The sequence below is a fragment of the Rhinoraja longicauda genome, chromosome 10 (genome assembly GCF_053455715.1).
Source record: "Rhinoraja longicauda isolate Sanriku21f chromosome 10, sRhiLon1.1, whole genome shotgun sequence".
In the NCBI taxonomy this organism is placed as follows: Eukaryota; Metazoa; Chordata; class Chondrichthyes; order Rajiformes; family Arhynchobatidae; genus Rhinoraja; species Rhinoraja longicauda.
The window spans coordinates 5698839-5720560 of NC_135962.1; the positions used below are offsets into that span (position 1 = coordinate 5698839).

Below are 21722 nucleotides of genomic sequence, written 5' to 3' on the forward strand. Positions count from 1 at the left end.
TTTCTGAAAAACGAGGACATCTCGGAAGCCCTAGTCTGAAACACCTCATCCCGGGCGCAGATGCGGCGTAGACGGAGGAATTGGGAAGATTTACAAAGATGTTGCCAAGACTTGAGGGCCTGTGTTATAGGGAGAGGTTAGGCAGGCTAGGACTTTATTCCTCAGAGAGCAGGAGGATGAGGGGTGATCTTAGAGGTGCGAGGTGGAATTTCTTTAGCTAGAGGGTGGTAAATCTGTGTAATTCATTGCTGCGGAGAGCTGTGAAGGGCAAGACGTTTACATAAAGTGATAGGTTCTTGATTAGTAAGGGCGTCAAATGTTATGGGGAGAAGGCATGATGATTTAGTTGCGAGGGGAAAATAGATCAGCCATGATCGAATAGCAGAGTAGACTCGATGGGCCAAATTGCCTAATTCTGATCCTATGTCTTGTGGTCTAATAAGATCATAAGGAGAATAGATTTGGTAGATGTACAGTCTTTTACCCAGAGTAGGGGAAATAAAGAGCAGAGGATATAGGTTTAAGGTGAGAGGTGAAAGATTTAATAGGAACCTGAAGGGCAACATTTTCACACAGTGAGTGGTGGGTATATGGAACGTGCTTCCAGAGGGGGTAGTTGAGGCAGGTACTGTAACAACATTTAAAAGGCATTTGGACAGGTACATGGAGAGGAAAGATTTAGTGGGATATGGACCAAACACAGGTAGTTGGGACTATTGTAGATGGGGCATCTTGATTGGCATGGGCAAGTTGGGCCGAACGGCCTGTTTCCATTTTCTATGACTCTATACGAGCAAGAATTAAATTCCTCAAATATTTGATAGTTTTCTTTTCAAATCGCCAATAGTTTAGTTTAGTTTAGAGATACAGCACGGAATCAGGCCCTTCGGCCCACCGGATCCGCGCCAACCAGCGATTCCTGCATATTCACACTATCCTACATACACACGGGATAATTTTTACATTTAGCAAGCCAATTTACATTCAAACCTGTACGTCTTTGGAGTGTGGGAGGAAACCGAAGATCTCGGTGAAAACCCACGCAGGGCAAGGGGAGAACGTACAAACTCCGCGCAGACAGCACCCGTAGTCGGGATCGAACCCGGGTCTCCGGCGCTGAAAGCCCTGTAAGGCAGCAACTCTACTGCTGCCCCACCAATTAACAGCCCTTAAACCTGTTTCACTTTCCACAATAAGAGGAGAAAAGCCATTTATAGTCATACGGTATTGTCATGGATAGAGCTGGTTGGCAGACAGGAAGCAAAGAGTAGGAATTAACGGGCCCTTTTCAGAATGGGAGGCAGGGACTAGTGGAGTGCCGCAAGGCTCAAGACTGGGACCCCAGTTATTTACAATATCTATTAATGATTTAGACGAAGGAATTAAATGTGACATCTCCAAGTTTGCGGATGACACAAAGCTGGGTGGCAGGGTAAGCTGCGAGGAGGATGCTGTGAGGCTGCAGGGTGACTTGGATAGGTTGGGCGAGTGGGCAGATGCATGGCAGATGCAGTATAATGTGGATAAATGCAGGTTATCCACTGGTGGCAAGAAGAAGAAGGCAGATTATTACTGAATGTTGTCAGATTAGGAAAAAGAGAGGTGCAACGAGACTTGGGTGCCCTTGTACATCAGTCACTGAAAGTAAGCATGCAGGTACAGCAGGCAGTGAAGAAAGCTAATGGCATGTTGGCTTTCATAGCAATAGGATTTGTATATAGGAGCAAGAAGGTCCTATTACAGTTGTAAAGGGCCCACGTGAGACCATACCTGGAGTATTGTGTGCAGTTTTGGTCTCCTAATCTGAGGAAAGACATTCTAGCCTTAGAGGGAGTACAGAGAAGGTTCGCCAGATTTATCCCTGGGATGGCAGGACTTTCATATGAAGAAAGACTGGATAGACTAGGCTTATACTCGCTGGAATTTAGAAGACTGAGGGGGGATCTTATAGAAACATATAAAATTCTTAAGGGGTTGGAGAGGCTAGATGCGGGAAGATTGTTCCCGATGTTGGGGAGGTCCAGAACCAGGGGTCACAGCTTAAGGATAAGGGGGAAGTCTTTTAGGACCGAGATGAGAAAACATTTCTTTACACAGAGAGTGGTGAGTCTGTGGAATTCTCTGCCACAGAAGGTAGTTGAGGCCAGTTCATTGGCTATATTTAAGAGGGAGTTAGATGTGGCCCTTATGGCTAAAGGGATCAGGGGGTATGGAGAGAAGGCAGGTACAGGTTACTGAGCTGGATGATCAGCCATGATCATATTGAATGGCGGTGCAGGCTCGAAGGGACGAATGGCCTACTCCTGCACCTATTTTCTATGTTTCTAAGGACATTCTTGCTATTGAGGGAGTGCAGCGTAGATTCACCAGGTTAATTCCCAGGATGGCGGGACTGACATATGATGAAAGAATGGATCGACTGGGCTTATATTCACTGGAATTAGAAGGATGAGAGGGGATCTTATAGAAACATATAAAATTGTTAAGGGTTTGGACAGGCTAGATGCAGGAAAAATGGTCCTGATGTTGGAGGAGTCCAGAACCAGGGGTCACAGTTTAAGAATAAGGGGTAGGCCATTTTGAACTAAGGCGAGGAAAAACTTTTTCTTCAGAGAGTTTTGAATCTGTGGAATTCTCTGCCACAGAAAGCAGTGGAGGCCAATTCACTGGATGTTTTCAAGAGTTAATATAGCTCTTTGGGCTAACGGAATCAAGGGATATGGGGAGAAAGCAGGAAGGGGGTACTGATTTTGGATGATCAGCCATGATTGAATTGAATGGCGGTGTTGGTCCAAATGGCCTACTGAAGGGCCAAATGGCCTACTCCAGCACCTATTTTCTATGTTTCTAAAATGTTGTAAACAGATGGGAAGTTGGGCAGCACTTGTGGAAAGTGAAACAGAGTTGACATTTCTCGATATTTCCAATAAAGGGTTTTCAATTGGAAGCTTCAACTGCTTCTCATTCTATGGATGCTGTCTGACTGAACGATTTCAGTAGATAGAGCAGCAAATATAGATTACTGTCAAAGAGCACAGAATATAGAGCATGAAACAACCCTTTTGGCTCAATACATCCATGCAAGCTAAGATAACACTTTGTAGCTAACAACCGAGATAACCACTGTAAACTTTTCATATCCATGTACCTGCCCAAATGCCTTTTAAATGTTGTTACTGTATCAGCCTCAACTATCTCCTATGGGGATAGCTTTTAACAGCTCGTGTCTTCAGAGGCCTGTTTCACTTTTTTAAACGCCAACCAACACCTATGCATTTAAAAACAGTTGAAATCAATTTAAATGAATAATTTTTAATATTGATTGTTTATATTGAGCGCATTGAGCTAACCTAAATCATGCCTTGCAGTGATGCAAAAAATAAATTACAGATAAAATTACTTTTTCAAATAAATGGGTCATGGGAAACATCCCTTGCTGAGCCAGACACCAAACCAATAAGATTTCTGGAGTTACTCTGTATTATTGAACTGCATTCAGGCATATCAATGAAGGCATCATATATTAAATTTGGCCTAATATATCCTAGGCAGAGAGAATGAAACTCAATAATGAAGATGTCTCATTAAAGAATACATTTTGCACCGTACGTCATTAGACGTCAGATCTGTTGTTCAACGAAAGGTAAGTAATCCACTTTAGCAATTCAGATAGGTTTAGTTCAAAGTGTGAAGTACAAGTTATGTCAATCACCAAGAACTACTGTATTATTAAACTATTTATACATTCTTTTGCCAGTTTATTTATTGGTACATTGGTTTACCACCATCATGTGTACCAAGACTAAAAAAATATTTTGCATGCTATCCAGGCAAATCATCGAAACATGAGTACAAAACAGTGCTGGAGGAACTCAGCAAGTCAGGCAGCATCTGTGGAGGAAAATGGACAAGCAACGTTTCAGGTCGTGGACTTCAGACTGGCCCTCCAGCTCATAACCCTTCAGACTGAGGAGAGAATGCTAATTCAGCAGGTCAGGGATGGGGCAAAAACTGGCAGGTGACAGACACAAAATGCTGGAGTAACTCAGTGGGACAGGCAGCATCTTTAGAGGGAAGGAATGGGCGATGTTTCGGGTCGAAACTATTCTTCAGACTGAGAGTCAGGGGAAATGGAAACGAGATGTGGAAGGGTAAGGTATGAAATGAGAGATCAAAGGGGACGATTAACTCAGCAGGTCAGGCAGCATCCCTGGAGAAGGGTCTCGACGTCACATATTCCTTTTCTCCAGAGATGTTGCCTGACCTGCTAACTTACTCCAGCATTTTGTGTCTCTCTCCACACACTGTTACTCCAGCTTTGTGTGTCTATCGCCAATATTTGTTGGGTTTACACCGAAGATACACACAAAATGCTGGCGTAACTCAGCGGGACAGGCAGCATCTCTGGAGAGAAGGAATGGTGAGGTTTCTGGTCGAGACCCTTCTTCAGACTGAGAGTCAGGGGAGGGGGAGACACAGAGATATGGAAGGGCAAGGTGTGAAAACGACAGATCAAAGGGAACCTCCAGGTTAAATTTCATTTGTAATATTTTGGAGGAGAAAGTGGATCAATAAAGGGTTTATGTCAGACTTTCAGCAGCTGCAGATTGCTTTGTGTAGGAAGTTAACTGCAGATGCTGATTTACACAAAGTGCTGGAGTAACTCGGCGGGACGGGCAGCATCTGTGGAGAGAAGAAGTGCCGGGGGACGTGTCGGGGTCGAGAACCTTCCTCAGTCAGACTGGCTTGTATGTGGTGCGATGGTTCTGCCGCTAAGCTCCCGTCTTTCTTACCTCACCTTGTCGGTGCACACACACAATTGTCCGTCCAGTACACTGGCGGCGGGGGCGGCCCCCGGTGACGAGGTGACAGTTGAAACTGGTGCCAGAGCGGCCAGGGTGCAACGCCGGCGCTCCGGGCCCACTGAGGCCCAAAGATACTAGAGGAGCAAGATGGACCACTCCGTTGAAATCGCCTACACTGAAGTGCAGCACGCAAAGGAGCGTGACTTCCGCCATTTTAGTAAGCAAAAAACCCTCAGCCGTCCGCCATTCTATTAAGCAAAACCCGCCGTCCGCCATTTTAGTAAGCAAAACCCACCGTCCGCCATTTTAGTAAGCAAAATCCGCCGTCCGCCATGCCTCTCGCAGTGTAATCAGTGTTTTGGGGGAACAGTATGTGTGATGGTACGATTAAAATGCAGAATATATCTCATCTATCAATTCACAGATTTTTGTTATTTTTCTTTTTAAATGTTTCTGCACGTTTCTGCCTACTAAAATGGCGCCGTGACGCACTACGGTCGAGTGGTCTATCTTGCTCCTCTAGTATCTTTGCTGAGGCCCACAGCACGCCCGCCAAGCCCAGCCAGCGCGCATGCTCAGAGGGAACCGGCCCGGCCACTCGCCGTCGAGGGGAGGCACAGCCAGGCAAGAGTCGAGAGTATTTCATTACGTGCTTTATTATTCTTTCATCTGTCCCAGATAGAACAATATCATTCTTCCTTGCAGCAGCCCAACGGAATATGTAAACATGTCTGAAATAAGGGTCTCTAGTCACGACCCGAAACGTCGCCCGCCATTCCTTCTCTCCGCAGACGGTGGCTGCCTGTCCCGCTGACTTACCCCAGCTTTTTGTGTCTGTCTTCGGTTTCAACCAACACCTGCAGTTCCCCCTTACACATGTAAACATAATAGACAGACAATAAAAGCTGGAGTAACTCAGCGGTGTTGGAAGGAACTGCAGATGCTGGTTTACACGGAAGAGAGACACAAAATGCTGGGGTAGCCTCAGCGGGACAGGCAGCATCTCTGGAGAGACCCTTTTTCGGACTACCTCGCCCATTCCTTCTCCAGAGATTTATTCACAAAATGCTGGAGTAACTCAGCAGGTCGGGCAGCATCTCGGGAGAGAAGGAATGGGCGACTTTTCGGGTCGAGACTCTTCTTCAGACTGATCCTTCTCTCCTGAGATGCTGCCTGACCTGCTGAGTTACTCCAGCATTTTGTGAATAAATACCTTCGATTTGTGCCAGCATCTGTATTTATTTTCTTATACTACTTGTTCCTTCTCCAGAGATGCTGTTGCGCTGAGTTGCTCCTGCATTTTGCCTTATCTTAACACACACACACACACACACACAAGTGTATTTTCTTACACTATATGTTACATATGCTACATATTCATTGTAGCAGTCCCAACCTCCTGCACTACTTTGTATCAGGCACACTCACCACACACACACACACACTGTGATTAGGTATGTAAGCACTTTTCAGTATCACTACGCCACACAGGCAAGGAGCTGAATAAAGGAGTAAATTAAGGCAACTGAAACAACCTGAATTGTGTCGTTATTATCAGGACATCAAACCCGAAGACACAACATGGTGGCAGCGGTGACTTTCGAGTAAAAACCCGCGCTATTGTGAATCGCTATTGTGAATTAGGAACAGCGGCTGCAGAGAAATTGATTTTTTTTGTGCACCCGCCTAACAACACAAGATGGCGGCCTCCACAGCAGCAATGAGCCTCCACCCTACGATGAACTGGGACGCCGATGATGTGGTGGAGGCGTTCAAGAAATTCAAACAAAAGAGCCAGCTGGCATTTAAAAGCTTCCTGAAAGGAACTGCAGATGAAGAGAAGGTCAGTTATATTTTACTATGGCTCGGGGAGAAGGGTCTAGACATTTTTAACAGTTGGAGCTTAACAGAGCCTGACTGCAATAATCCGGGAATAGTCCTTGAAAGGTTTGCGAACCATATGGAGCCCAAATCAAACCACAGAATCCATCGGTATGAGTTCCAAGGGCTAAGACAAGACCCACAAGAAACAACCGACACTTTCCTTTCGAGACTAAGGAACGTGGCCAAGAAATGCAGATTTGGTGATGAAGATGACAGAATTGTCGACCAGCTAATATGGGGGTGCGCCCACCAAGAGGTCCAAAAGTCCCTAATAGGGAAAGACACCCTCAACCTAAAAGACGCCGTAGATGCTGCCAGAGCTTTCGAAGCCACAAGGAAACAAATGTCCTCCCTCTGCCTTCAAGTTGGCTCATCTCAGAGCAGCACCAGAGTGAATATAGACGCTCTCTCAAAACGTGACCCTGGCTCCACCTTAAAGGCTCCAAAGCAGACATTTTCTAGGCATGCAAACAAACAAGCAAGCCAAAGAAGCTGCTGGAACTGCGGTACAGAGCATGCATTTGATGATCGCAGGGCGTGCCCAGCATACGGGACTACCTGCAACTCATGTGGGAGGCCTAACCACTGGAAGAAAATGTGTAGGTCAACAAAATCATACAGCACCAAGCCAAAGCAGCAATGGTCAAAGAACGATAGAAATACGAGAAGGAAACAAATACACGCACACGTCCAACAGGAAGAGGAGATAACCTCAGATACCTCTGAGGAAGAATTCCTTTCCGTTGGGACCATTGACGTCCACGAAATGGGAAACAGCAAAACACATAGCAACAGAGAGGAAGCATATACTATAATACAACTACAGAAAAAAGTGGGAAAGAAAAGAACAACGATTAATCTAAGGCTCAAAATTGATACTGGAGCCCAGAGCAATATCTTACCAGTCAATCTTTACGGAAAGATATTCCCTGAACACATGACAAAAGATGGCAGCGTCAGGAAAGGAATCCTTGGAAGTAGCGATGTAGTCCTAGCTGCATACGGAGGTTCCATAATCCCACAGCTAGGCAAAATAATCATAGCAGGAACATACAAAGGGAAAGAAGTGAAATGCCCCTTCTTCATCACTAAATCGAAAGGACCTGCTATTCTCGGCCTGAACACGTGCCAAAGACTGAAGATTGTGTCAATCAACTATGAAATCAAGACAAACTCCTGCAGAATTGACAGAAACATACCCATCAAAAACCGGCCGCCCATCAGGAACAAAGAAGAATTGATGGACATGTACCCAGAGTGTTTTGACGATACCGTTGGTTGTTTTGAGGAATACGAATACCATATCACAGTAGACCCCAGTGTGAAGCCAGTGATCCACCCACCCCGCCGTGTTCCCCTTGAACTGAAAGAGAGGCTAAGGGAACAACTAAACGAAATGGAAGAAAAGGGCATCATCACAGCAATAACTAAACCAACTGATTGGGTAAATTCAATTGTTATCAAAGAAAAGCCAAACGGAAAACTAAGGATATGCCTTGATCCCAGGGATCTGAACAATGCATTGAAGCGCGACCATTATCCAACTCCAACCCTTGAAGAGATCACACCCGCACTAGCCGGTTCCAAGGTGTTCAGCAAGCTGGATGCTAGCAATGGATATTGGAACGTCAAAATAGACCGGAAGTCATCAATGCTCACCACTTTCAACACGCCATTTGGCAGATTCAGATTCAACAGGCTCCCATTCGGGCTGAAGGTGAGTCAAGATGTCTTCCAGCGGAAAATAGATGAAACATACAAAGGCTGTAAAGGGGCAATCGGGATAGCAGATGATATCCAAGTATACGGCAGAGATGAAAACACGCATGATTACAACCTCCATGAGGCTATGGAAAAAACTCGAAGAGCCGGCATAAAGCTCAATGCAGACAAATGCATAATCAAAGAAAGGGAGTGCAAATTCTTTGGACTGATTTACTCTGCAGAAGGAGTGAAACCGGACCCTACAAAAGTGGATGCTATCAACCACATGGAGGAACCCAAAGACAAGAAACAGTTAAGAAGTTTCCTAGGGCTCATACAATACATGGGAGTCTTCATACCTAAGCTTGCTAATCATACAGCAAATCTCCGTGAATTGATGAAAGACGACGCTGAATTTGATTGGTGTGCTTCACATAGCCAAGATTTTGGGAAATTAAAACAACTCATCAGCAAAGAAACGATCCTGCAGTACTATGACAGACAGAAACCTGTAACACTCCAAGTTGATGCCTCCATGAGAGGAGTTGGAGCAGTACTGATACAAAATGGCCGACCTATTGCGTATGCATCCAAAGCACTCACTCCTACAGAATCAAGGTACGCAAACATAGAGAGAGAACTCTTAGCAGTAGTCTATGGCTGCGAGAAATTTCACACTTACCTATATGGAAGGTATTTCGACATCGAAACAGACCACCGCCCTCTAGAACAAATCGGAAAAAAAAACCTCACCAAAGCACCAGCCAGACTACAGAGACTATTACTGAGGCTACAGAGCTACGACTACAACATCAGATACAAGCCAGGAAAAGACCTGCTGCTAGCTGACGCCCTATCCAGACTATCAACACATGACAAACAAGAGATGGAAGGGCTGAGCATAAAGATCCACCACATTGTGAGTGTGACAAGCGTGAAGCTGGAACAGATTAAAGAGGAAACAGCCAGAGATGAAGAACTCCAGCTCCTCACCCAAATGGTAATACAGGGGTGGCCAGAAAAGAGACAACAAGTTCAGCCTATCCTCCGCGAATACTGGACCATCCGTGATGATATTTCGGTAGAGAATGGAGTCCTGCTGGCCGGATCACGAATCATCATACCCAAGTCCATGAAAAAAGAAATCCTCGAAAAGATCCACCAAGGACACTTAGGAATGGAAAAGTGCAGACTCCGTGCTAAATCCGCTGTGTACTGGATAGGCATGTACAAGGACATAGAAAAGCTGGTATCTACATGCCACATATGCCAAAAATACAGGAATTCACAACAGAAGGAGGAAATGACACCCAGTGATATCCCAAGCCGGCCATGGCAAACCATCGGAGCAGACCTGTTCACAGAGAACCAGCAATGGTATTTGATTATGGCCTGCTACTACTCCAAATTCCCATTTGTGAGAAACATAAAGGACTTGAAAGCTAAAACAATTGTGTCAATTGTTAGAGGGTTGTTTGCAGAGCAAGGAATACCTGAGCAGATCGTATGTGACAATGGAACCCAATTCACATCTCGGGAATTCAGAGAGCTGGCCACCGAATACGGGTTCAAAATCACAACATCTTCACCACATTACCCAAAGGGCCATGGGTTTATTGAAAGGCAAGTACAGACAGCCAAGAAAATACTAATAAAATGCCGAGAGGCAAAGGAGGATCCAAACCTGGCACTATTATCCTTACGGGCAACTCCACTAAAGGCTGACATGAAGTCTCCTGCAGAAATGCTAAATGGCAGGAAATACAAAACCACCCTGCCAAGCAAAATCCAACCCCCTATCGACCAAGAAGAAACAAGGGCAAAATTGGCAGCTGCCCAGGAGGAGGGGCTGAAACAATACAACAAAAATGCACAGTACTTGCCTGAACTATTTCAAGGCCAAAACGTACATGCTCAGGATCCAATAACAAAGAAATGGACCCCAGCACAAATCACCAGTAGGGCTGGAACCCCAAAATCATATATCATAGAGACAGAACCGGGCAGGCAGTTGAGACGAAACAGAATTCACATCCGCCCGACACCTGAAATGTCAACACCTGCAACTTCAAAGACAACACCAGCAACTCCTAGGACACCACCCACAGCAGCAGCAACACCTGCCATTGATGACAACACATTCTCACAAACTGCTACCAGTGAGTTATATAGTCAACCAGCACCAACCAATGGCCAGGAAACGACTCAACAAGTCACCAATACATCGAGTGCAACACTGCAGGCAACAACCAGATCTACTAGATCCAGGAGCAACATCTTACCCCCAGCGCGTTATCGCTAGCACTGGAAGGGACAAGTCACAAGTCACGCCAAGACATGACTCTTGACTGGCTACGCACTACCTGAAAGAAAACAAGCTGCCATTATATATTTTGTTGTGTAGTATAGTAGAAAGCAGAATGCCATGAATGTGGGCAGAATAATCCCACGGTATCTGCTACAGGATTGCCACCCTCGCTCTGGAAATCCTCTAGTGTCACTAACTTTTATTCTTTTCTTTTGAGAAGGGGGGATGTTACATATGCTACATATTCATTGTAGCAGTCCCAACCTCCTGCACTACTTTGTATCAGGCACACTCACCACACACACACACACACTGTGATTAGGTATGTAAGCACTTTTCAGTATCACTACGCCACACAGGCAAGGAGCTGAATAAAGGAGTAAATTAAGGCAACTGAAACAACCTGAATTGTGTCGTTATTATCAGGACATCAAACCCGAAGACACAACACTATATATAAATATATATATAAATATATATATAGTGTAAGAAAATAACTTTTGGAGGAATAGCACCTCATATTTCGCTTGGGCAGCTTGCAGCCCAGCGGTATGAACATTGACTTCTCCAACTTTAGATAGTTCCTCTGTCCCTCTCTTCCCCTCCCCTTCCCAGTTCTCCCATTGTCTTCTTGTCTCCACCTATATCCTTCCTTTGTCCAACCCCCCTGACATCAGTCTGAAGAAGGGTCACCCATTTCTTCTCTCCAGAAATGCTGCCTGGCCTGCTGAGTACTCCAGCATTTTGTGAATAAATAAATATACATACACATACATATACATAATCATAAATACAAACAATAATAGTGCAAAAAGCCAAAACTAATGCCCCCAAGTTTATATCGTTCAGAGTTTATTTGGAGGCTGTAGTGTTTAATAGCCTGGTTGCTATAGGGAAGAAGCTGTTCCTGAAACCGGTCGTTACAAACTGCAGATGCTGGTTTACATAAAGAAATCACAAAATGCTGGAGTGACTCAGCAGGTCAGGCAGCATCTCTGGAGAACATCGACATCTGCAGAAGCTGATCGGCACTTTATGTCCTCTTTTGCTCATTTGTTTGGTTGTTTACTTATATTTTATTTTGAACGTAAAACAAAAAAAAGATAAAAACAAAACAAAATAACAATAAAATGAATCGAACGATAAACCTATACACAAATTGAATAAATTCTCATAAACAACACAAATTAAATCTTACATGATTGAAGAGCTGCCTCAGAACGCATGTTCACAACGACACCTGCAGTTCCTTCAGTAGACAGCAGCTTGTACAATATTTGGGAAGTCCTGTCACAGTGGAGAAAGAAAACAACTGCATTGGTTCCACTTAAAATCGTGTGAACACCGAAGAACAAGACTAAGCATTAAAGGTTAGAGGGTGGAAAGTTGGTCAAGCGCTCGGTCAAATGATGTAATGAAAGGGGGTAGTTTGAGGGGAGGGTTTTAGCCCAGGGCCAGAGGTGGGGCTTCCTGAAAGTGAGCAAGATCCCAAGGCCAGGCTGGGATGCGAGCAGTTACCTCGGAAAGCCGGGATAGTGGAGCTTGGGAAGAATATGACGAAGAAAAGTAAGTAGCATAGTCTAGTTCCAGATTTGAAACTCTGGCTTTCGGTGAGGGGTAAGGTATTTTGCGAGAGAAAGGTACTATTACCTTATTTGTAAAAGAAAAGACAGTGCTGGAGTAACTCAGCGGGACAGGCAGCATCTCTGGAGAACATAGATAGGTGATGCTTTGGGGGCCCTCTTCAAACCTTATGTTACCTTATTTGTGGTTGCCAAGTTAATCTGATACAAGGAGACGTAATGGGGCAGTTCAGACCCATGGAGTGCACAGCAGGGACAATTTGGGACTCCAGGACCCTCTCTGGACTACCACAGATGGGTCTCGGAGCTTGAGCTGAAATTGTTTCAACCATCCACTAGACGGAGCATTTCATGAATTACATGTTTCAGAGCGGTCACCCTTGTTTCGAAGAATGGTTGGAAAGATAGACATAGGGTGACTGTCAGATAAACAAACAAGAAAGCAGGCAGGCGGTTCAAGGGTTTTATGAGGTTATTACTCCATATCTCCTGACCATTGTTGAAAGGTTTGTGCAGAGGAACACCTTTAGCCAGAGTCTAACAGGATGCCTTTAATGTCCTGGAGGAAAGATTGATGGAGTTCCTATTGAATTCCTGAGCTGACAGTCATTTTATAGACTACCTCAATCCTAGAAGGTGCAAACTGCCCTAAGACCTACATCCGAGAAGAACCTGTTCTCTCATATCCTTCCTACACAGTCAGAGTCTCAATGCCACTACTCAAGGTGGTTAGTTTAGTTTAGAGATACAGTGCAGAAACAGGCCCCTTCAGCCCTCCGAGTCTGCACCGACCAGCGATTCCCCCAACACTAAAGCTATTCTACACAAACTAGGGACAATTTACAGTTTTACCACACCAATTAACCTACAAACCTGTACGTCTTTGAAGTGTGGGAGGAAACAGGAGCACCCAGAGAACACCCGTGCAGGGCACGGGGAGAACGTACAAACTCTGTACAGACACCACCCGTAGTCAGGATTGAATCCGGGTCTCCGGCGCTGTAAAGCAGCAACTCTTCCACTGTGCCACCATGCGGAGACCCTCATCTATCTCCTGGAATCTATATTAGCCAAAGATGTCTGGAAAATGACCTTTTTGTGGTTCAACTTGACTAGCCGCATAACACAAAACTGTATTTGTGCTCTGGGCACAAACTGCGAAAATCATCAAATGCTGCTAGAAGATCGTCCACTCGGTGAAAGACACCCTCTGGTTACCTGAACCTTGTAAATCTTACAGTGCAAGAAGCTAGATATAATGTGAAGGCTGCCACATTCCAAGGTCTAGAACTCTACCCTGAGGGACAAGCTCAACCTTGATGAAGCTGCTACAGAAGCTCAACAGGAAAAGGCCACAGACTAAGAGCCTACTGCTGTGTATATTGAGGGGACTAGAAGCTGTGTGCAAATCCTTTGAAATATTACACCAAAGAAAGTATGTAATGGAAAATGAATATCAGGCTGATATAATGTAAATAGAACACTATGGCTTCACAAGTTCACGTTATAGGAGTGGAATTAGGCCATTCAGCCCAGCGAGTCTACTCTGCCCTTCAATCATGGCTGATCTCTGCCTCCTCATCCCATTTCCCTGCCTTCTCCCCATAACCCTTGACACCCATTCTAATCAAGAATTTGTCTATCTCTGCCTTAAAAATATCCACTGACTTGGCCTCCACAGCCCTCTGTGGCAATGTGTTCCACAGATTAACTCCCCTCTGACTAAAGTATTCTCTGGCTTATACCAAGAATGACAGCATGTACTGCCCATATTAGTAATTTTTATGAATAAAATGTATTTTTGCAAAAAAAAATCATGTCCTTGAACCAGTGCTGATGGTAATGGAGTCACAGGCATGACCCTAGCACCAAGAATTATTATTCAAATGTGCAGAGAAATAGCCAAAAGTCAAGAGCAGAATAGTTATAGGAGTATAAACAAAAATTGCTAGAGAACCTCAGATCAGGCACTTTCTATCAAAAGAGTAGACACAAAGTGCTGGAGTCACCTATTCCTTTTCTTCAGAGATGCTGTCTGACCGCTGAGTTGCTCCTGCATTTTGTGTCTATCTTCGGAATGAACCAACATCTGCAGTTCCTTCCTACACATTCTGTCAAAAGAGAAACAGATAACGTTTTAGTTTTGTTGAACGAGTTAGAAAAAAATATTTTGAAGTTGCAGAGAAGGTGGCAGCAGCTGGCATGGGACAAAGAGCATGCCTCTGGTATAGTAAGACCAAGGCAAATGGATTAATGGGGGAAGTTTTTTTGTGATGTGTGTTCCTAATAGCAGGACTGTGGGACTTGCCCGGCAAGTCAGGCTACACAAATGGTGAGAGGAAAACTGGGCCCAAATCACAGATGGATGACGTATGGCAGAAATGGTCAGTTCTAATGGAGAGAAAATTACCTAAAGTTGGAGAATCTTATATTGAGTCTGAAAGGCTGTAAAATGGCCAGATAGAAAATGAGATGCTGTTCTTCACATTTGCATTGGGCTTCATAACAGTGTGGGAGACCATAGATACTAAGTTGGAGTGGTTAGGAAGGAACTGCTGATGTTGGTTTAAACTGAAGGTAGACGTAAAAAGCTGGAGTAACTCAGCGGGACAGGCAGCATCTTCTTTAGAGTTTGAAGAAGGGTCTCGACCCAAAACGTCACCCATTCCTTCTCTCCAGAGATGCGGCCTATCCTGCTGAGTTACTCCAGCTTTTTGTCTCTATCTTAAGTTAGAGTGGGAATGGTATGGAGGATTAAAGTGGCAGACAACATGAAGCTTGAAGTTGCTCATGCAGAATGAACGCAGCTGCTCCAAAACACAAACAGTGTACAGGTGTAAGGGATTACATAGCTGGAGGAGCAGATACATATTTCGGTCATTATAGACGAGATTCCAGGTTGGGTATGTTTCTTCCCTGAAGCCAGGGCTAAAAATATTGAAAATTTGTGGAACATTTGTGGAGCGGCACGGTGGCACAGCAGTAGAGTTGCCTTACAGCACAAGAGACCCGAGTTCGATTCTGACTACAGATGCTGTCTGTACGGAGTTTGTACGTTCTATGCCATGACCGGCATGGGTTTTCTCTGAGATCTTTGGTTTCCTCCCACATTCCAAAGACGTACAGGCTTGTAGTTTAATTAGCTTGGCATAAATGTAAAATTGTCCCTACTGTGTGTAGGATAATGTTAGTGTGCGGGGATCGCTGGTTGGTGCAGACTCGGTGGGCCGAAGGGCCTGTTTCGGCGCTGTCTCTAAACTAAACCAAAGGAATTATGAACAGTCAGAGGTTGTGGTCCATGTTGGCTCCAACGAAAGCGGAAAGGTGATGTCCTGCAGATAGATTGTAAAGTGTTAGGCAAGGGATTATGAAACTGGACTTCTTTATCTTTAGATTACTTCTGGTGTCATGCGTCAATTAATATGGAAATGGGAGAACATGTGGCTGGAAAGAGGTTGCAGGAGGGAAGATTTTAGATTCCTGAGAACTGGGACTAGTGGGACCTGTGTGCAGATCAGATGAGTTGTAGCTCAACAGGACTGGCATAAACATACTCAGGAGAATGATTCCTGGTGCTGTGTGCGGAGGGATTAAACCAGCTGCTCAGAGAAATGGAAAGCAAGATTTAGAAAGAGAAAGGCAGAACTAGAAATGGAAGGCAGAAAAATGATGAAAGAGTTTGTAAGGAGAGGAAGCAGATTATAAAATGGACAAAAAAAGGCTATGCTTTTTTTGTGGAGGGGAGAGATGACTGAAAATGGTCAAAAGGGGTTAGAATAGGAAAATAACTGCAGATGCTGGTACAAATCGAAGGTATCACAAATGGGGTTAGAATGGCCATTTAGCATTCCTGGATATATAGTTTTCAAATGAGATAGAAAGGAGGATAGAAGGGAAGGGAATAGCAATTCTGTGGGAAGTGATGATAAGTTATAAGGATATCAAATGAGGAACAGCATCTCATATTTCGTTTGGACCGCATACAACCCAGCGGCATGAATATTGACTTCTCTAACTTCAAGTAACCCTTCCTTTCCATCTCCCTCCATCCCTCCCCCATCCTAGTTCTCCAACCAGTTCTGATTGTCTTCCTGATTAAAATTTAATCTTTGTATGCTTCGCAGTCACCTTCCCTTAGCTAACAATGATCTATTCTACATTTTCCTTGATCATCGTCCCCTTGGAGGTCTCGTTTTCACACCTTACCTTTCCATATCTCTGTGTCTCCCTCTCCCCTGACTCTCAGTCTGAAGAAGGGTCTCGACCCAAAACGTCACCCATTCCTTCTATCCAGAGATGCTGCCTGTCCTGCTGTGTTACTGCAGCATTTTTTTGTCTATCTTCAATGTAAGCCAGCATCTGCAGTTTCTTCCTACTCAAATGAGGCCATATGGATTGAACTGAAGAACAAACAAGGGGCTGTCACACTATTATGAGTGTACAACAGGTATCCAAACAGTGCAAGAAAGATGGCCGGAGCCGATGAACTAGCAAGCAACTGACGTGTGCAGAGCCATAAGAGCAGTACCTGTGGGGATTTTAGTTACCCAAATATTAACTGCATCTTCTGGATATTGGAGGGCACAGAATTACGAAGCTACGGCAAAAAACAAATCGTGCTGGAATAACTCAGTGGGTCAGGTAGTATCTTTGGAGAACATGGGTAGGTGACGTTTTGGGTTGGGACCCCGTCAGACTAATTGTAGGTTGGGGGAGAAAGCTGGAAGAGAAAAGGGCAGGACAATACGTTTATACAGGTGAGGAGGGTTTTTGATAGATGGTGGAGAAAGGCCAGAGATTTAAAGTGGCGCAGTGGTGGAGTTGCTGTCTTACAACACCAGAGACCCGGGTTCAATCCTGACGACAGGTACTGTCTGTACGGAGTTTGTACATTCTCCTGGTGACCATGTGGGTTGTCAATCTAAAACATTGTCTCTGCTTCTCCTTCCACTGATGCTACCTGATCTGCTGAGTGTTTAAAGATTTTCTGTTTTTATTTCGTACTAGACCAAGTGGACCCGTTGGGCCCAAACCTTTCTGCATTGGTGTAGCACCCTCTCCTCCCCCCCTCCCCTCTCTCCTCCCTCCTCCTCCCTCCCTCCCATTCCCTCTCCCCTCCCTCTCCCCCTTCCCCTCCCCCCCACTCCATCCCCTTCAACCCCCCTTATCCTCCCTCCTCCCCCTCCCCCTCCCTCCCTCCCCCCTCCCTCCCTAGGAGATAGATTTAAACTTTAAAATGTGAATAACTTAAAAAATACAACACCGATTTCAATGAAATTTCTTCCATTAGCACCAAAGGGACAACAGTGAGTAAGGTGGGCCTAAGATTGTTGCGCACTCGTGTACCGTTTTGGCTGTAGTTCAGGAACAAATAAACAAACAAGTGTTTTAGTATATAGATTTACAGCATCTGTAGTTCTTATGACTTTAAATGGAATGAGGATTTTAGCCTCCACCATTATTTCAGGGAAGAGTCCGAAGTCCCCTCCATCTTCTAAGTGAAAAACAGTATTTCCTTATAGAACGTAGAATAGTACAGCACAGGAATGGGCCACAATGTTTGTGCCAAACATGATGCCAAATTAAACTGCCTGTACATGAGTGATATCCCTCTATTCCCTGCACTTCTGTGTGCCTATCTAAAAGCCTCTTAAAAACCAATATCATAACTGCCTCCACCACCACCCCTGGCAATGTGTTCCGGGTCCCCACCTGTATAAAAAAACCTGCCCCATACATCTCCATTAAACTTTCCCCCTCGCAGAATATAGCCATGCCCTCTAGTGTTGGACATTTCCACCCTGCGAAAAAGGTTCTGACAGTGTACCCGAGCTATGCCTCTCATAATTTTATACACTTCTATCAAGTCTCCCCTCAACCTCTGAAGTTCCCGAGAAAACAACCCAGCTTTATCCAGCCTCTCCTTGTAGCTGAAATCCTCTAATCCAGGCAGCATTCTGTCAATTTTTTTCCACACCCTCTCCAAAGTCTCTACACCCTTCCTCTAATGGGGTGACCAGAACGGCACAATTTACTCCAAAACATATCTGTGCTCTAATGTTTTTTTTAACCTCAAGTCTGTGTCCCAGGTTTCTGTGCCTTATGCTGGGGGAAGTAAGTCTTTCCTATCATCTGTTTGACCTCTCATAATTTTATACACCTCATTTAAGTCTTCCCTCACCTGTTCCAAAGAAAACTACGCTATCCGACCAATCTTGTCTAAAAGCACCAATGAAACATAGCCCTTTGTTTCCCTTTTGGATCCAATTTGCCACTACATACAGCGTGTGGCCCTCCTTGAACTTCCTTGTTACCTCCTCAAATAATTTAGGAAAATAACTGCAGATGCTGGTACAAATCGAAGGTATCACAAAATGCTGGAGTAACTCAGCAGGTCAGGCAGCATCTAGGAGAGAGGGAATGGGTGATGTTTCGGGTCGAGACCCTTCTTCAGTCTGAACGATTAACGATTAAATTATTTGAGGATATCACAAAATGCTGGAGTAACTCAGCAGGTCAGGCAGCATCTAGGAGAGAGGTAATGGGTGATGTTTCGGGTCGAGACCCTTCTTCAGTCTGAATTTAATCTTTAGTCAGACACCAGTTTAACAAATCCCTGTTAACTGTCCCTGATGATGAATCTTTGCCTTTCTAAACAATTATTTATAGTGCTCCTTAGAATAACCCAATAAATAATTTGTCGACCTCAGGTTAAACTAACTGACCTGTACTTTTAGCACTGATGGAAGGTCATTGACCTGAAATGTTAATTTCTCTCTCTGCTGCCTAACCTGATATTTTCATTAAAAATGCTTTTATTTCAGATTTCCAGCATCTGCAGTGTTTTTAATTGATGTTTAATTACTTGGTTTATTGCTTCATTTTTAAACAAACGTATAATTTTAGCAATATTCCAGTTTTGAATTGTCAGCATTTTTGGATTGCATGTTGCCAGCAATCTGGTGAGTTATGAGGGTTTCAAAGTTCTTCACACAGCCTTTACTATTTTCTCCCTGACTTCTCTCAGCAGCCTGAGATAGATTTCATTTGGGCCCAGCAATTTATCCATTCTCAGAGCTAATAAGTCTGAAGAAGGGTCTCGACCCAAAACGTGATCTATTCCTTTTCTCCTGAGATGCTGTCTGGCCTGCTGAGTTACTTCAGGTTTTTGTGTCTATCTTTGGATTAAATCAGCATCTGCAGTTCCTTCCTATACAGATCTCCTTACTACTTCTCTCTCTCTCCCTCCCATCCTTTCTTTTCTATCTGTCCTAATGCTCCCTTCTCTCATCACTCTCCCCATTCATCTCCCCCCTCTTTTCCTTATCACCTTCCCTCATCCATTACTTCTGTTTTCTAGCTATTAATATCCCATGCCATCCACTTCCCCTTATTCCTGGCTGTGGCATGCAAGCATCAGGTGACCGCCCCTCCCCCTGGTGAAATGTGCCCCTCTGGTCTATTCTCCAACTTTGTGATAAGCAGTATGTGAGATGCTACTCTCTGGAGACACACTGAAGTAATGGGCAGCTCTACTACAGCAGTTCCTGATGCTGCCATTTCTTCTTGCTCTTGACGTCTATGGGAGCTGCTTTGGGGCAGTAAGCGGCAGCTCAGGGCTCCCCTCCCTGTCTCAGAGGAAAGACTACAACGAAAAGGAACGGGTGTCAGGGGTTGTGGGGAGAAGGCAGGAGAATGGGGTTAAGAAGGAAAGATAGAAATGGCGGAGTAGGTTTGACAGGCCGAATGGTCTAATTCTGTTCCTATTACTTATGAACTTATGGAGGAATATGTGTCAGGCTTTGCTACAGATATTACATATTTGCTAGAAAATATTCTATCACCAAGCATGTCTTTTGATTATGGATGTACTTTCTGCAGGTAAAGACACACAGAACAATGAATGAGGTTGTGCTACAATGCAACATAACTATACCTGAAGGTAGACACAAAATGCTGGGGTAACTCAGCGGGTCAGGCAGCATCTCAAGAGAGACCCTTCTTCAGACGTCCCGACCCGAAACGTCACCCATTCCTTCTCTCCTGAGATGCTGCCTGACCCACTGAGTTACTCCAGCATTTTGTGTCTACCTTCGACTTAAACCAGCGTCTGCAATTTCTTTTTCCTACATAACTATACCTGATGTATCTTGGTCAAGGTCAGTTTGTCCTGATCTACCCCACCACCCATCAGGTTCAGCATTCTCACCTGCAAAGAGCCAATGTGCTTTGCCCAGGTGCTAACTAGTGCACCTGTCACCTGTTCCAGCAGATACCTCTCTGGAAATCATGTGGCCCCTTTGTTTTTTTTTTGAGAATCAGTGTTGCCTGCTTTTGCACTATTACTTCCTGCAGGTGAATGAATCCATCAGCCTTTCAAGATCCACCCAGAAACCTACGAGCATGCTCCCCGTCCGTCACCATCAATGGTGAGTCCTTGGAAATATAATACACTCGGCAGGATCTGGAGCAGTGTTGGTGGGCCTTTGAAGGTTGGCGGATGGGCGTCCAGCTGTGTGGATCAGTGGCATCAGCTGTGAGAAAGTCACTCGTCTTATGGTCTGAAGAAGGGTCTCGACCCGAAACGTCATCCATTTCTTCTGTCCCGCCGAGTTACTCCAGCATTTTGTGTCTATCTTCAAGTTTTATGGTGATTGTTTGTGTGTGGCTTTACAACAGAACTATTTTTTTTTAATGCAGCTGGTAAATCTCTGTCTTTTCAGAGGTTTTGAAAAACAAAATAGAGAGCCTTGTAACAATGCTTACTGCTCCAACCAATGGCATAAGATCATAAGTGATCGGAGCAGATTTAGGCCATTCGGCCCATCAAGTCTACTCCACCATTCGATCATGGCTGATCCATCTCTCCCCCCCAACCCCATTCTCTTGCCTTCTCCCCATAACCCTTCACACCCATACTAATCAAAACCACATGATTGGCAGTGAAATATCCAGAGCTTAGTATTTTATGCTAAATCTCTATTTTGTCAGTGAATTGAAAGCATGAAAAGCAGTTATATTTCTTGAGTTTTGATACGACATTAGAAAGATGACCTCCATTGGCTATCAATCAAACACAAATTGTTATCAATATCATCTTATAAATATCTCAAAAGGCTAGGATCAATAAAAGTCATCATGATACTGTTAGATTTCCTTGAAACTCACTGGGCCACGTTACCTTTTTGCATATCTTTCATTCATTTGTTCTGTGACCAAAGACGTACAGGTTTGTAGGTTAATTGGCTGGGCAAATGTAAAAATTGTCCCTAGTGGGTGTAGGATAGTGTTAATGTGCGGGGATCGCTGGGCTGTGCGGGGATCGCTGGGCAGCGCGGACCCGGTGGACCGAAGGGCCTGTTTCTGCGCTGTATCTCTAAATCTAAAAAAAAGGTCTCTCTATATCACCTATATCTCTAATTTCCCTTTCCCCTGACT

General features: G+C 44.5%; 1 protein-coding gene across 4 annotated transcripts in view; it reads right to left on the reverse strand.

The window, feature by feature from the left end:
* wdr21 (WD repeat domain 21) overlaps positions 1-21722 on the reverse strand; it is an 80114-nt gene that overhangs the window by 50690 nt on the left and 7702 nt on the right. The window contains exon 2 of one of the 4 annotated variants that reach the window (XM_078407056.1): positions 11900-11988. In XM_078407056.1, coding sequence (XP_078263182.1) covers positions 11900-11927 — 28 coding nt within the window. In that variant the 5' untranslated portion in view covers positions 11928-11988. Of the gene's footprint in view, positions 1-3148; positions 3212-4793; positions 4928-11899; positions 11989-21722 lie in introns of those variants that run through there. The other 3 variants (XM_078407057.1, XM_078407058.1, XM_078407059.1) reach the window with 3 other exon arrangements.